At 37.7% G+C, this 15727-nt stretch overlaps 1 protein-coding gene across 1 annotated transcript; it reads right to left on the minus strand.

Moving 5' to 3' along the window:
* Window positions 1-11413: 11413 nt before the first annotated feature.
* On the minus strand, window positions 11414-15477 carry LOC118745055. The gene is made up of 3 exons (XM_036478591.1): window positions 12848-15477; window positions 12450-12782; window positions 11414-12404 (listed from the first exon to the last, which is right to left on the minus strand). The coding sequence occupies exons 1-3, from the start codon at window positions 15475-15477 to the stop codon at window positions 11414-11416; spliced, it is 3954 nt and encodes a 1317-aa protein (XP_036334484.1).
* Between the last annotated feature and the right edge of the window lie 250 nt (window positions 15478-15727).

Genomic DNA, 15727 nt, shown 5'->3' on the forward strand with positions numbered 1-15727 from the left:
AAAAATGTTTAGTTCGTATGTACTAATTATCTCTGGCGTACGATGAAACCTCAGGGGAAATAACTAATTACCACCGGGGCCTCTATTTTTCCGGGCAGACATGCATACAATTTTGATAATTTTTAATATTCTTCAGAATATAAATTTTTTGAACGTTGCCGTGTCAAATGAAAGCTTTTAGATGTTTCTGATTGGCCGGAGCGGAAAGCTTTCTGATACAACTATTCGCTGAACTGGTTTTCAAACGAGTTAAATGATTTAACTGGTTCAATTTTGCAACAACAATTGCATGCGATTTAACTTGTTTATGAACATTTTTGTTCATTTAAAGTGTTTAGCTCGTCAATTTGAACATAGTATAAGATGTCTATGATTGACACAACTTAAAAATCTATTCTAAACTTAAAACTGTATTTTAACAAGAATGAGTTTTAACTTGCGACTATGACTATGGGCCAAGATATTTAGGAACTTAGTACGCATATACATGTTCTTCAGAACTTAAGGAAAAAATACAAATAAATTCCATATGGGCTAATATGTAATTTTTAGTAGAATTTAAGAACAATTAAATAAAGATAACGGTGTAACTCAATTTGTTTTAATATGAATAAATGAAAGACGGAAAGTAGTCCTTATTTTTTAAGTTTTAACCATCATCATATGTGTTTGGTACGACCGTGTGATCTTTAAGTTTTACAAATAATAATTTTAAGGTAGAAAAATATAAGTGAATAATAATTATTAAAATGATTTTAATGAAATGAATATATTTGATCGAAAAAATAAAAATTAAATAATAATAATTTCTTTTGGGCGAAAAAATGAAACTGTAATTACTCTGGTTTACAGAAAAAATATTTTATTGATGCAAGATTCATGTAACTGGTGTGGGGTCCACACTATATATGTATGTATGTATTGGAATAGTGGTAAAAATAATCCCAATCTTTTCCCCAAAATTTTCACCTAAATTTTGATCTTTTTTCTCGGAAGTGTTAGAATTTTTTGAGTACACAGTTTTTTAGCCCCTTCAATACTAGTCTGATAAAGTGCAAGTTTCAAGTGGGTAAAAGTTACCATTGTTTTTTTTAGAATTTTTTTCGCCAAAGGTGTTGCGGATTTCTTCCATATACAAATAAATTTAGTTTATTCATTATATGAAAGACAATGCAACAAAAAAATTCTTAAAAATTAACGGTAATTCGTAGCCACTTGAAATTTGCACATTATTGGACTAAAATTGAAGGGGCTAAAAAACTGTGTACTCAAAAAACTTCTAACACTTCTGAGAAAAAAGTTTGAAATTTAGGTGAAAATCTGTCGCACTTTTTTGTAGTTTTCTACAAATTATTAAACTTGGGTTTAGATGGGGTTTGGCTGAGAATCAACTATATTTTAATTGAAAATTCTTAAAAATAAATAAATAAACATAAGTGGCACACAATGGGTAGGTTCAGAAGGAGCAGCAGTTGAGCCCAACCGTTGCTAAAAAAATCAGTGATAGTAATGCGTCTTCTGAACGGCTTGATATATTCAGGGCTATCACAGAATCCATCGTAGCTTCGATTTTCGTGAAATCTACGAAAGTGCTATCACAGAATCCGTATGGCTACGAACGTAAATTCGAAATTCGTAGAGAGCCTTCATTGAATCCGTTCGTAATGAAGATTCGTACAGATATTCTACGACGAGATTATGCTGTCGGAACAAAATTTAAAATCACTCAATCTTAAAAATAGTGGAAGAAAGTTGCATTATTTTTAATATCAAATATTTATTATACTCTAAATTTGTTATAGTTTGATATAATTCCATATATTTGTGTAAACGTAGACGTAAAATACCAATGCCATACATACATATGTACATATTTATATACACGCATTCATCTGCTAGACGCTATTTAATGAATTAATATTTTGTATGAATCGGGGAAATAATAGTTTAGCAACAATTTATTAGGAGATAAACCTAATTACTTTAATATCATAAAAATTTATTAAAAAAAAAATATTTTTCTATTTAAAATAATAAAATCTAAGCTAAAAATAAACTAAAAGAAATATATTTATTAAAAAAATAAACAAAAATTAAATAAAAAAAAGAAAAAAATCTCCACTGCCCCACGACTCGGACTCGAACTCGGCTCTCTCAATTGGCAGTCTAGTGCTTTGCACACTCGGCCATTGCGCTTGATGGGGCAGCGAGAGCAAAATGACATACATAAATGTCTGTTGTTTCCTTTGCACTAACTGATTTCGAATCAGCATTCGAAGCTGGCAACGATATTTTCGAGTTCACTCGGATTCAGTGATAGCAATTTTTTCGTATTCGTAGCGGGCATTTGAATTCGTAGATTTTCTACGATGGATTCCGTGATAGCCCTGATTATCTGTCAAATTCAAAACACACAACGTGTTGTCTCAAATGATCAGAAAAATATTACGATCATCTAACACGCATCTGTTCAGTTGATCAGAAATACAAAACAACGCGTTCAGAAGGTGCAATCGCAACAGTTACTGAGCTGTTGCGCCTTCTGAACGTACGAAATATCACTTTGAAATGGCGTGCTATAGATATGACCGATACTGTACGTGACATCACCTTATATTTATTTCACCATGGGTAAGACCCAAAAGCAAATCATTAAAAAGTTTGTATATCGAATAGGATTGTTGATATTATGTCGATATATCGATATTGACGATATATTTTTTCCTATCCGATATTACTGGCGCGATATTTTTTTGTACGATAATATCAGATATCAATATTTTACGCACAAATATCGCCTAGTTAGCAGAAAAAAATACTTTTTGTATTTATATGCTAAATTTTTTATATCTCAGTGTTACAAACTTTAATATATGTACATATGTGAGATAAACAGCGCAATAGCATAAAGGAGGTTTTAATTAATACATACATATATATATTACAAAATGTGTCCTTACGTACATTCATATTTGAAAACATTACCTAAGATTTTTTTACGATTAAAATTGGGAAGAGCACCATAAAATTCCTGTCGTCGGGCATGCACTTTATCAGCTCCTCGCCATTGCACTTGAATAGCTCGACTGACAGGCCCTCAGCTCCAGCAATTTAGTTATTTTTCATCCGCATAATCGCAATTCGTACCTCGTTCGGCATCGGCTCCATTGTCATTGACTGGGGGCTCGGGTGCGTCCTCTCCACTACTTTCAGGGCTGCCATTCAATAGAGTTGTTCTTACAGGAGTCTTGAGATCTTCCGTAAGTCGCCGAACTCTCTGATAAAAATTTCAACCGTTTTTCGTGTCGGCTAGCATTTCAAGCTCTTCGCTCTCACGTTTTTCGACCTCTCTCTTCTTATTGCCGCAAATGCGTCTAGCTTCCCTCTTCAGTTCCCTACAACGGTTCCACATGGCTCGCGTTGCACCCGATCGTATGTGACCCTGTAGGTGGCACCTTTTTTCTCAACAGCTTCTTGACACTGCTCATCGTACCAGTAATGTGCGGGAAGAGTGCTCTCTCACATCAGGTGTGAGAGTCGAGGCGCATCCTTGCATTGTTGGGCGCACATTTCTTTCTGCAGAGAGTCGGTTGCGTATCTTGGCTGCAACAAGAAAGTGGTCCTAATTGATTTTTGGGCTTCAGTGTGTACGTACGTCTAAAACAATGGATGCGTGCATTCGAGTACTCGGCGACGGAGTCTCTCTCCCACCAAAAATCCATACGTGGAAAGGCTCCACGCTTACCTTGCCTTGACCCGCCCATCCCTTTTTTGGATGGCGGTGATGTCAGCCTTTATTTTCCCGAGGACAGCAATCAGAGGCACCTTCCCGATTAAGGGTCCGGATATTCCAGGCACATGCCCTCAGATCATAGTCCTTTCTACGTTTGCCGTGATCGTCATCAAAAGAAGGGGATCTCATCCAAGGATAGTTTTTTTTTTCATTGGGCAGGGTGTTTGGCCACTACCCAGAGGATACATGGATATAAATATCCAGACGCAGTGAGCTGTGATTTCAACCGTAAGCACACGAATCACTTGTGGCCACTCCCAGGTGAATGACAGTCAAAAGCTTTGCAGTACTGGGAAATGTACAGCACATAGTGGTTAATGGCGAATATCTTAAACAAACTGTATAGTAAACCAAATGGCAGGACAAGACGTTATTCTAAATAAAAAATTAAAATAAATTTTCCCTATACTCTGCAATATTCCTCCACAATAAATGACATATAAATATGAGGGCGTATTCTAAATTTTGAGTATGAAGATTATTTGCTGGTATATTCGTTTATGCTAAATATAAACAAATGTACTAGCTCTAATCGCATAAGTCCCTTCTGTCCTCAGTAGATCCAAATAGCGTCCAAAAAATCTGCTCCTTCCGGAAACGCACTAACTTATATGTACCACCAAATCTAACTGCACAGCAAGTACTCAATCAAATCTGTAACGTAAGGCCTAAAAGATACTAGCTTGTTCTTTTAAATATAAGTTTAGTATGTTTAAATAAATAAATAATATAAAAATAAATAAATTTTGTCGCACCGTGTAATAATTAAAAAGTTCATTAAGGGCCGTTAACTTATCTATTTTAAATATTGTTAAATTATTTATTTGCTAAACTTAACTTGAGAAAATTCTGTGTAATTTTTATGTAGTTAAGTTTAACTAATGATTTAACTATAATTTAAAATAGATATATTAACGGCCCCTAATATGCTATTTTTATTTATTTTAGAAATTTATGTGCGCTATGTGTTTTCTGCCGTCTGCTGTAATTATAATTAAGAAGTAAACGTCTTGGATGTTCACCAAACCTCTATAGCAACGGTGGGCAAACGCGGCTCTTTGAGCCAAATACGTCTCTTTGCTTAGCAAAGTGTGGCTCTTTTTACTTTCTCCTTGCTTAGAACATTTTGGCTCTTTTGCTTTTTAAAATACATATTTCTTTGCTGGACATTCTTTTCCATTGTGTTGTTTTTTTTTATTTTATTCGGATCGGAGCATTACCCGCAATTGGACAATGAAAAATGGCTTTCTGACTTAATGTTCTTTACCGATATGATGGAACATTTGCAAAACTTTAATTTGTCTCTTCAAGGAGAGAATACAAATTTTTGTGTCGCAAATGATTTTAAGTTTTGAAGCTAAACTACGTATTTTTATTCATGATCTCAAAAAATGAATATTTCGTAATTTTCCATGGCTACAAACAAATACTTCACATGATTTAAAAGCAGATTTTGAAAAAAGTTTTGCCGATTTTAAATTATCTAAGTGTACGTTTGCGTACTTCATAAACCCTTTTTTATGTAACACAATTGAGGATGAATTTACAATATCCGAAATACCCATTTTTAAGAAAAGCGAAGAAGAGTTGGAGTTTTTGGAATTAACTCTTTCGATGCGAACATGTCACATACGTCCCGGCAGAAGTTTGCTCATAACTAAAATATAATCTACGTATTGGAATTGGGTTAAGTACACTGAGGGAAACAAATATTAAAATCAAATAGAAACGTAATTGATCTTACTATAAACGTCAACGAAAGTACTGTATATTGGTAAATATTCAATTCAATTACGCGCATATTAAAATGACCGCTTTCATTCTGAAAAAGCATCCGTGAAGTGAATAATCAAGACAAAAACTAAAAAAAAATATTTAACCTGCATGTTGCCTGCAGCGGGGTTCGAACCCTGACCGTCTCTGGATATCAACAAATTGTGGCATGCATCTTTGCGCACTCAGCTACACCCAGGCTTATAAACAGTGTTGCCAACTTTTGATTTTCAAAAAGCACCAAAAACTTGGAAAAAAGGCGTTTTACCAAACTAAAAGCACCAATTTTTGTTTAATTAAAGGATACTTTTTCATAAGTGTTTGTATTTAACAAAAGACAAAAATTAACAATATTTACAAGAATACATACATAAATCAATACACAAAATGTTTTCGCTCATAACGATCGAATAGCCTCTACACATGCTATGATGACTCATGCTTACGACGTAATACCGAAGTACTATTGAAACTACTATATCTCGAGAAATAAAAGAGAAATAATGTCCTTAGTATAAATGAGCAAAAAATTTGATGTTTTCATTATATAACCTCAAATATCGCGAAAACCCGTGTTTTTGGCAATCTGGGGGTAGGTTATCTAAATTTCTAGTACTAGAGCAATTGTGCGGCCAGATTTGGATTCAGTACCAAGAAACGATGTGTTTTACTCATGTGGTAAAAAAATCAAAATTTGTACAAACAATTAGAAAAGAAAAAAATAAATACTTAACTTACCTGCGTATTAGCATTTTCAATTCGCCTAGAATTCAACAAGGTGGGTTTGCAACTTCAGCTTTTTATCAATAATGGGTGTATTTTAGTGCATTTAAATTTGTAAATTCCGCATCTTCATGAGACACCGCAGCTTATAATATTTCAAATTATTTCAGGTTTTAACTATCTCGGAGTAATATTAGTTCAAAAGAAGCACTAAAAAAGGCACTAGGCACTGAGTAATTTTTTTTGGCGTTTTAATTTTCAAAAAGCACTAAATCTAGTGCTTAAAGCACCATGTTGGCAACAATGCTTATAAATTTGCTTTCAAATGTTGAATATCCATCAACACCACAGCACGCGATTTGTACGTATAAACATGTACTATGTGTGAAAGTGTGTGTTGTCACTGCTCTCAGAGCGGCACTCTGCATGCTTGGGGTGCATATGTACACTCATATATGAGGCATTCTCTGCAAAAAAAGCCACTCGAAAAAAAAAGTTCTTTATTTTTTTTGGCAATGATATATCTTATAGTACATGCAAAAACTAAAAAACAAAAAATATGGTGTCAGGTCTGTGTAATCCGGGGTTGCCAAACTGTCAGGGGTCAAAGTTTTTTGCAAACAAATTTTCGAACCGCCATAACTTTTAAACGAATGAACGGATTTTAAAACGCCATCAGACTTTTTTGTACAAACTTTATTTGACTTTAAAACTGTGTATCATAAAAAAATTTTAAATTAATATTTCATAGAAAAAAATTTTTGGGACAGCAATATTTGTATGAGTTACAAATAAAAAACCAACTCAGCGCAAGGCTCTCAATCCAAGCAATTTCTTTGTTTGCCTACAAATTGCAATAACTTGTCAGCAGAAGAGAAAGGGAAATAAAAAGTAAGACAAACAAACAGGATTCCTTAGAATTCAAACTGTTGCTATGATGAAAAATCATTGATTTATGGGCTTTTATTACCTCCATTTAGCGTAGCCCAGGATTAACGACGTGGACGTAGCAGACATTTAATCCCTTTTTTTTAATTTTTATAATTTTTAGGAGAATTGCTATTATTTAGCGGTTTTGCAGAGAATTATGCATTCGTTGCTCAAAATGCTGCTCAGTCATTCCACTGGAACAACAATCAAGTTTCCATTCATACATGTGCTGAAACTGCACATGGGAAAGGTCCTTGAGACGGTATTGGTGGAAATTTAAAAAGATTGGCAGCTCGAGTGAGCTTACATCTTCCACCTTCCCAACAAATTTTGACAGCAGAAGCTCTTTTCAATTGGGCGAAGAAAAATCTTGAACGGACCTCCGTGTATTTTTCTTCCAAAGAAGAACAAAATCTGCTCGAAAATTCCTTGGAAGTCACATTTTCTTCAGCAAAAAGAATCAGTGGTACCCAAAAGTATTACGCTTTTATACCTATCGGTAGAAAAATCTGTAGTTTTTCCATCAAAACGTGGACGTAAACGTAAAAGCGCATGAACATCAAGTTATGATTCAAGAACGTAATAATTTTAATTAAAAAACCAAAAAACCAAAAATAATTAAAAAATATATAAAAAAATACAAAAAAAGTTTAAAAATTATAAATAAAAAAAAATAAATAAAAAAGGATTAAATGTCTGCTACGTCCACGTCGTTAATCCTGGGTTACGCTAAATGCAGATAATAAAAGCCCATAAATCAATGATTTTTCATCATAGCGACAGTTAAGCTGAAATTAGTCAAGAACGTAAACCCGAGTCAGCTAACACGATCTGTCTTACCAAAGCGCCATGTAAATGAAAACTCAACACCGCAGAATTTTTCTGTAGTTGTAGCTCGTAGCGCAGAAATCTGCGGAATTTAGATTTTTCCGTGTCAGCTGATTTCTACTTCTTTAGATGGTTGCCACTTCGTCAGTTTTACAGATGGTAAAAAAGTTATAAGTTCCTATTCAAAATATGTTTCAAATATTTGAAATTTACTATTGAATAAGGTTTTTGTTGAAAACTACGTAGTTTATAGTTAGCTAAAATCTATTATAGCACGAAAAATTGTAGTTGAAAGGGCAAGTTTATGAAAAGGCATTGATGAGTGGCAACAGTGTAGTAAGTAACACTGAGGGCTCCAGTAATCGACAAAATTCTGCGTATACAGACTGCGACGAATTTCAGCTTTAGAATTCTAAGGAATCCTGTTTGCTTGTCTTACTTTTTACTTCCCTTTCTCTTCTGCTGATAAGTTATTGCAATTTGTAGGCAAACAAAGAAATTGTTTGGATTGAGAGCGTTGCGCTGAGTTGGTTTTTTATTTGTAACTCATAAAAATATTGCTGTCCCAAAATTTCCTTTGGGGGGTAAAAAGATGATGAAATAAGGAACATTTTGGGGTATTTTTGAAAAAAATCTAAGGGGGCATAAAAGGTAAAAATTAAAAAAAAAAATTTTCTATGAAATATTAATTTAAAATTTTTTTATGATTTTAGGTAAATTGATAAGTAAAAATGAATATTGCAATATGGGCGTCAAAAGAAAGAGGCTGAAGAAGGCTTACAGCCAAAAATATTTTTTTAGAGTTGCCACCTGTTTGAAAATTTACATTTAATTTAATTTATAAGATAAATTTAATATTGCAATATGGATATCAAACTGAAAGGGTTTAGGAAATTATATTGCCGAAAATATTTTTAGGGAGGGCTGCCACCTGTTTGAAAAATTTTATTGTATTAAATTGATTAAATAAATGAAATCTATATCTACATCTATACATATAATAAAATTGAAACAGGTCGATGTCTGTACCTTATAGATATTAAAGAAAAATTAATATGGTGGGTTTTTATTAAAGCTACAGAAGCCAAATAAACAATTTTTAGAATTTTTGAATCTCTGTCTGTATATTTGTACGCTCATCAGTCGAAAACATGGAATTGAATGCAGTTTTCACCGATGTATCGCTAGAGATCTAGCTTCCAATATAGAAGAAAAAATTAGAGAGTTGCCACGTGTGTTTAAAATTTCAGTTTAGGTCAATTGATACGGTAAAGTGAATACTGCAATATGGCTGTCAAAAGAAAGAAATTTACAAAGCCTTACAGCTGAAAATATTTTTGTGGAAGGTAATGAAAGGAAATAAACAAAATTATAAAAGTCTTAAGATGGGCAGAGTTACCCTCAACTTATGAATTAAAATGGATCACAATTTATACTAAGTTAAAAATAAAAGTATATTTTAAAAATTCGATGAAAAATTTATCATTTTGATCCATTTGGATAAAAACCGCAACACTTCTGATATCCCAAAGTTAAAAAATAACTAAAACCGAAATTTCTCTGCTTTTCGTATCGAAAGAGTTAAAAGAAGATAAGGCACTGGAAATGCAACATAAAGCTTTGCCATCGCTTGAATTCCGGCAACAAGTACCAGATTTAAAATATCCGCTGCTAAAAACAGCTGCGTGCCATGTATTTTAAATTTTTGGTACAACGTATAACTGCCCTGCAGGGAAAGCTACTAGTTTTGAACTAGAATTCTACCAGTTTGCGCTTCAGCCCAACTAGTTCACGTTCTATCCTTTTTCAATGTTAGCGACTGGTATTTTTAACATTGCGATGTCCTACGAGATGTCAATTGTCAGGCTATGCATCAGCATCTACTAGTAGAAATACTAGTAGCATCATACCAGTTGATGAGATAGTCTGCCAATTCATCCCCTATGAAAAGCATTAGTATGCCTTTTGCTCGCTCCAACAGTCGCAATGGCCGACAGAGCAAAGCATTCGCGTGTTATGCCTGAGGTACCAGGTTCAGGTGCAGGGGAAATTTAATTTTTAATTTTTATTTTTTTTATAATATTTTTTTATTTAAATTTTTTATTTTGGGTTTTTTTGTTATTCTTAGGTTTAATAAAAAAAAATATTTTTTTTAAATCTATTTTTTTATGGCATAAGTATTTCTTCCCATATATTTGTTTCTTTTTTTTTGTAATGCAACTAGATTTTTAAGTTTGTTATTTATACTTAAATTGAAATAATTTTTCCTACTTACATTGATCTAACTTTAAAAATCTTAACCACCTCCAAGCGGCCTCGAACCTGCGATCCCAGAACCAGGACCGGTAGTCTTCACGTGACGCCACAGCCGACCTTTGTAAGAAAAGCAATTAATTGCCTTTTATTTTAGGCTTTGGCAACTCAAAGGCAGATGTCGCTGAACGCTTAAGTTCTTAGAAAATGTCGAACTAGTTTATGAACCAGTATTTTTTCTAACTGGTTTGGGTTTTCACTGCAGGGTGTAACTCTACAATGAAATTCCTAAAGTGAAAATACCGTTCACAATTAGTTGCATTCGCGTACCTGTTAATTATCGAAAGCTATAAAAATTATCAGCTTTTTGTGCTCGGGTGCGCAAAAAACTTGCAAAGTAGGGGAAATTGAAGGAGCAAAATTACATAACATGTTGCGTTATTTACTGACAAAAAAAAAACTCGGGTCGAATGCGAAATTAAAAGTATGCGGTTTAATTTCATAGAAGTTCACTTTTATTGATTTAGAGGAAAAAAATGCGGGTGGTAGCAAGCGGTAGCAAACAGGCGATAATAGCTAATGAAATAACAAATTAAAAACGAGCAAAGAACTCAAGAGAGAAATACAAAAAAAGTATAAAATGTCAAAATCGTTAACACTTATGCACAGTCTGTTGATACTTAACCCTTACATTAATATGTGCGATTAAAATATAAGAGAAAGCATAAATGAACCCAACATTTCCGCCGCCCTTGAACTATCTTGATACGTTCAATTAAAAAAAATTAAACATCAAAGTATTATGCACAAGGAGGTTCTAAATGGCACTTATGCATATATATAATACTAATTTCCATCATGAAATAGATCGCCTTTCGTAGGAAGGAGACAGAGTTTCGCTATAGGACGAACCAACTCTCCATGCGGCGTTTGTAAAGTGACTACTCTTACGTGCCCATCATTACCAGGGTGGCATATCTTAACTCGCGCAAGCGACCACTTTGTCGGAGGAGTAGGCTCGCTGAAGACAGCGACTACATCACCTTCTTCAATGTTACGCGAGGAACGGAACCATTTAGTGCGACGTTGTAGACTCACGAGGTATTCGTCTTTTCATCGGCGCCAGAAATGTCGCCTCATGGCCGAAATTGCTTGCCAACGTTGTCGAAGATCTCCACAGAACCCTTGATCCTCAGGTTCTGGGATTGACTTCAGTGGCTCTCCAACAATAAAATGGCCGGGAGTTAGAGCTTCTATGTCGCCAGCGTCCGTAGGGTTATCACAGAGAGGGCGGGAGTTGACGCAGGCCTCCACTTCTGTCAACAGCGTGTTGAACTCTTCGTATGATAGCAGATTTTCACCCAGTACGCGTTTTTGGTGGTACTTAATGCGCTTGATACCGGCTTCCCAGTACCCGCCCATATGAGGTGCAGAAGGAGGTAGTTTGGTGTCAGCCATACACTGTTGAAACGCGACTCGAAGCTCCCTTTCGGCACCAACAAAATTCGTACCGTTATCCGATGTCATAATCTTACAGTAGCCTCTACGATTGACGAATCTCTTGAATGCGTTAAGGAATGCTGATGTGGACAGATCTCCAACAAACTCCAGATGCATTGCGCCGGTGCACATACAAACAAAGGAACAAATGTATCCTTCGGTGGCCTTCGCTCCTCTTCCGTGGGTAAACTTATACAAGTACGGCCCAGCAAAATCAACAGCGGTACGGGTGAAACAACGTGCGTAAGTAGTTCGAGTCGCAGGTAAATCCCCCATCATTTGCGTGGCGAGGTTGCGATTCATGCAGATGCATTTCACGCACTTGTGGTATACGGCGCGTATTAGACTTCGAGCACCAGCAACCCAAAATCGACGTTGCAACACAACTTGCATAATGCGGGGTCCAGCGTGCAGCGTAAACTTGTGGATATCCGAGACTATTAATTTTGCCAGCGGACAGTTCTTTGGCAAGATGATAGGATTCCTTACGTCAGGAGTAACCGTAGCATTTCTCAATCTGCCTCCAACGCGCAGGATATCTTTCTTGTCGAGATACGGCTGCAAACGCAAAAGACTACTGCGAAGTGGAATTGGCCTCTTTGCGCTGCAATTAGAAATTTCATTAGAAAAAGAAAACTGTTGCGTATACCTTATTAATCGGAATTCAGCTTCAGTTATCTCCTGGAAACTCGGAGGACCAAGATGCTTTCTAGCGTTGTGCATAGTGCTAACTCGAGCGTTGTAGAAAAAACGTAACACGTAAGCGATGATGCGCCGCAACTTGGAGTACGACGAATATTTCGTCATTATTGACCATTGATCCTTCAAACTTGTTACATGAGCGTGAACCTTGCTTCGAACGCCCAACTCAGTTGTATGATTCTTCGATGACGTCTGCTTCCAGAATAGGTCAGCGCCTACCAAAAACTCAGGGCCAGTCCACCACAGCTTATGATGGAGTAGTTCGGACGGACTGATACCCCTTGAAGCACAATCTGCAGGATTTTGTTCTGAGTGGACATGGTTCCAACAACCAGGAGGCAGAACCTCAGTCCCAGAGGATCAAATAGTGTGCTGACATCGGACAAAAACGCTCTTTTAGTCAAATTAACGGGCGGTCTCTTCAGGTTTACTGCAAATGTGAAATGGTCTTCGTCTGTGTTCCATACTAGGCCCAAGGCGTGAACATCTTTCCCATCGACGATGTAATGCGGTATAGATTCGGAAGAGTTCGAAATAGTTTTATTTAGCTTCGCGCAATTCGACGCCCACTTTCTTAGTTCAAAACCACCTTCCTTAAGTATCTGGGAAACGTTTTGTTGCAGCGACTGAAGTTCTTCTCTACACGATGTACCAGTGAGCAGATCGTCCATATAAAAGTCGTTTAGTATGACAGAAACGGCTTTCTGACAACTGTTCGACGAGTACCTTGCGGTCTGTTGAAGAGACTTTACAGCTAGGTGTGATGCCGCTGCTACTCCATAGGTCACGCGCAACATGTGGTAGTCTTGTATCGGTAGTAAGGGGTCACGACGCCAGACGATCCGTTGTAAATCGATATGTTTCGGGGAGACGTAGACTTGACGGTACATCTTTGTGACGTCAGCCGTAACACCGTACCGATGAGTACGAAAACGTGTCAAAATGGAATATAAATCCTGCTGCAGCTGGGGTCCGACAAATAACGCGTCGTTGAGCGAGTTTCCGGTAGCGCTTTTGGCAGATGCGTTAAATACGACCCTCAGTTTTGTCGTAACACTTGACTCTTTTACGACTGGATGATGCGGCATGTAATAGACTGGATTCGAAGTTTTGGACGCAGGCTCCATATGACGCATATCAATGAGCTCCTGCATAAACTCATTGTAACGTACACGCAAGTCGTTGTCGCGGGCGAGTCGTTCTTCGAGGCGTGGCAGGTTCTGAACGGCGAAAGTTCGCGAGTCCCCCAACGGTACATCGGATTTCAGGGGCAGCTCAACTATAAATCGACCATCAGAAGCTCTTCGATGCGTTGACTCGAAATGGTTTTCACAGATACTCTCATCGTGTGTTAGATGCGTTTTTTGTGGAGCTTCCTCCAGTTCCCATAACCTGGTTAGCGCCCTTTCCAGTGTCACCTCACAATGCAGCGATTGCACTCGGGGCGTAGCGGGATGAGAGCCATCGACACTCCCAAACAACGTCCAACCAAAGACTGTCCGCTGGGTCATTGGCGTGCCAGACGGACCTTTGCGAAGTTCCGAGAAACCGAGCTGGTCCATGACGTCCATGCCGACCAATATGTCGATACGACCAGGCTTCATAAATTGCGGATCTGCTAGGAACAATCCTTGTACGTGGGACCATGCTGAAACCGGTACAAACTGCGTGGGCAAGTCGTTCGTTATTTTCGGCAAAATTAGTGTGTTTACTGTGAAGCGTCGATTGGAGCAGAAAGAAGAAAGCGTTAGTACTGTCTCACCTCTGGATCGACCTCCTTGTGTTGACCCAATGCCCGTAATAAGCACGTTGGAAGATGTTCGCGGTATACCCAAGCGTTGCACGCACGCCTCAGTTACAAACGAGGCATGCGACCCGGAATCAAACAGTAAACGGGCGGGTTGCCAATGACCGGCGCAATCGCGGACCTTTACCCACGCGGTGGACAATAGTACTAACCTTTCTGTTGGTTGCGGCGGCTTGGAGCTGGAATTCAGGCATGGTGAAACACGTACAGCGGCGGGGTCCGTCGGAGGACTAACAGCGGATGAAACATTTTCGTTCGCGTTTGGTGTGGCATCGACGGCGACAGGATGCGGGGGCACATGAGACGTATCGTCAACAAAATGAGCAGTGGTTGTGGCATTGTTCACAAAACAAACACTATGCAACAGCGTGTGGTGGCGTTGGCTGCATACCCTACATGCAGATGCACTGTTACACTTAGCCTTAAAGTGACCCGGACTTAAGCAGTTCACACACACTCGTGATTCCTTTACGAACTTTGATTTTGCATTTACGTCTAAACTTCGAAATCTGTCGCAACTATAAATTTTATGGGGGCCGCTACAATAAGTACAGTCTGCATTATGCTCTTGCATCCCATGGAATACATTTGCTGTTTTACCTACTGTGGTCATTCTCCCTTTAGTTAGCACTGTGCTTGTGGTCGAGGAAAGCATCGATAGCGATCGGCACCGTATCTCTAAAAACATCGTAAGTTGCTCGAAAGTCGGCGGCTCATCACTTTCGAGTGATAGCTCCCACTGCTTCCTTGTTTCGAATGCCAATTTGCTAACTACCTCATGAACCAACCAGTCGTCCCAAAACTCGACAGGACGCCCTAGTGCTTTGAGCTCGCGAATGGACTGCTGGAATGCGTCAATTACACCTTTTATTGCATCAGCAGAATCACTTGTAGCCCTCTTTATTTCCGACATAGCTCTAATGTGTACTTCGACAATTACGCGCAACACCTTATAACGAACCTTAAGAAGGTCCCATGCCTCCTTGTAATTTGCATCACTAATTTGGAAGCCACTGATGATTCTCAATGCTTCACCCTTTAGACAACTTCGAAGATAGTGTAGCTTTTGCCCGTCCGATAAGGCCGGATTATTGTCGATCAGCGAGGAGAACACGTCGAAAAACCCGATCCACTCCGTGGAATCGCGAGAGAACGTAGGTAGTTCCATTTAGGTAGCCGTATGGCTGCAGAGATAGGTGTAGTCACAGTAGGGCGCGATTCGGTACGACATTTTTGAACTCGGTTAAAATTTGATAAAGCCGTTGAATACCAAGTCTCGGCTTGAATACGCACATTTTCTTCTAATTCGATGTTATCACCACCACACGAATTGTCTACAGCATCTTGGGCATTATCGAACCGAACCCATTGTTCATTTAATAGCTGCAAGTAACTCGCAACGTTTTCTACATCCATAG

Source organism: Rhagoletis pomonella, unplaced genomic scaffold (assembly GCF_013731165.1).
Source record: "Rhagoletis pomonella isolate Grant_MI unplaced genomic scaffold, Rhpom_1.0 Rhpom_scaffold_00008, whole genome shotgun sequence".
In the NCBI taxonomy this organism is placed as follows: Eukaryota; Metazoa; Arthropoda; class Insecta; order Diptera; family Tephritidae; genus Rhagoletis; species Rhagoletis pomonella.

Bases quoted from the DNA above. Each gene is read 5' to 3' on its own strand.
- LOC118745055 (XM_036478591.1), bottom strand. From the start codon at position 15,477: ATGGAACTACCTACGTTCTCTCGCGATTCCACGGAGTGGATCGGGTTT. The intron at 12,783-12,847 runs GTTCTGCCTCCT...TTGTGCTTCAAG, and splicing joins TTTGATCCTCTGGGACTGAG to GGGTATCAGTCCGTCCGAAC. The intron at 12,405-12,449 runs GTATACGCAACA...TTCTAATTGCAG, and splicing joins GCTGAATTCCGATTAATAAG to CGCAAAGAGGCCAATTCCAC.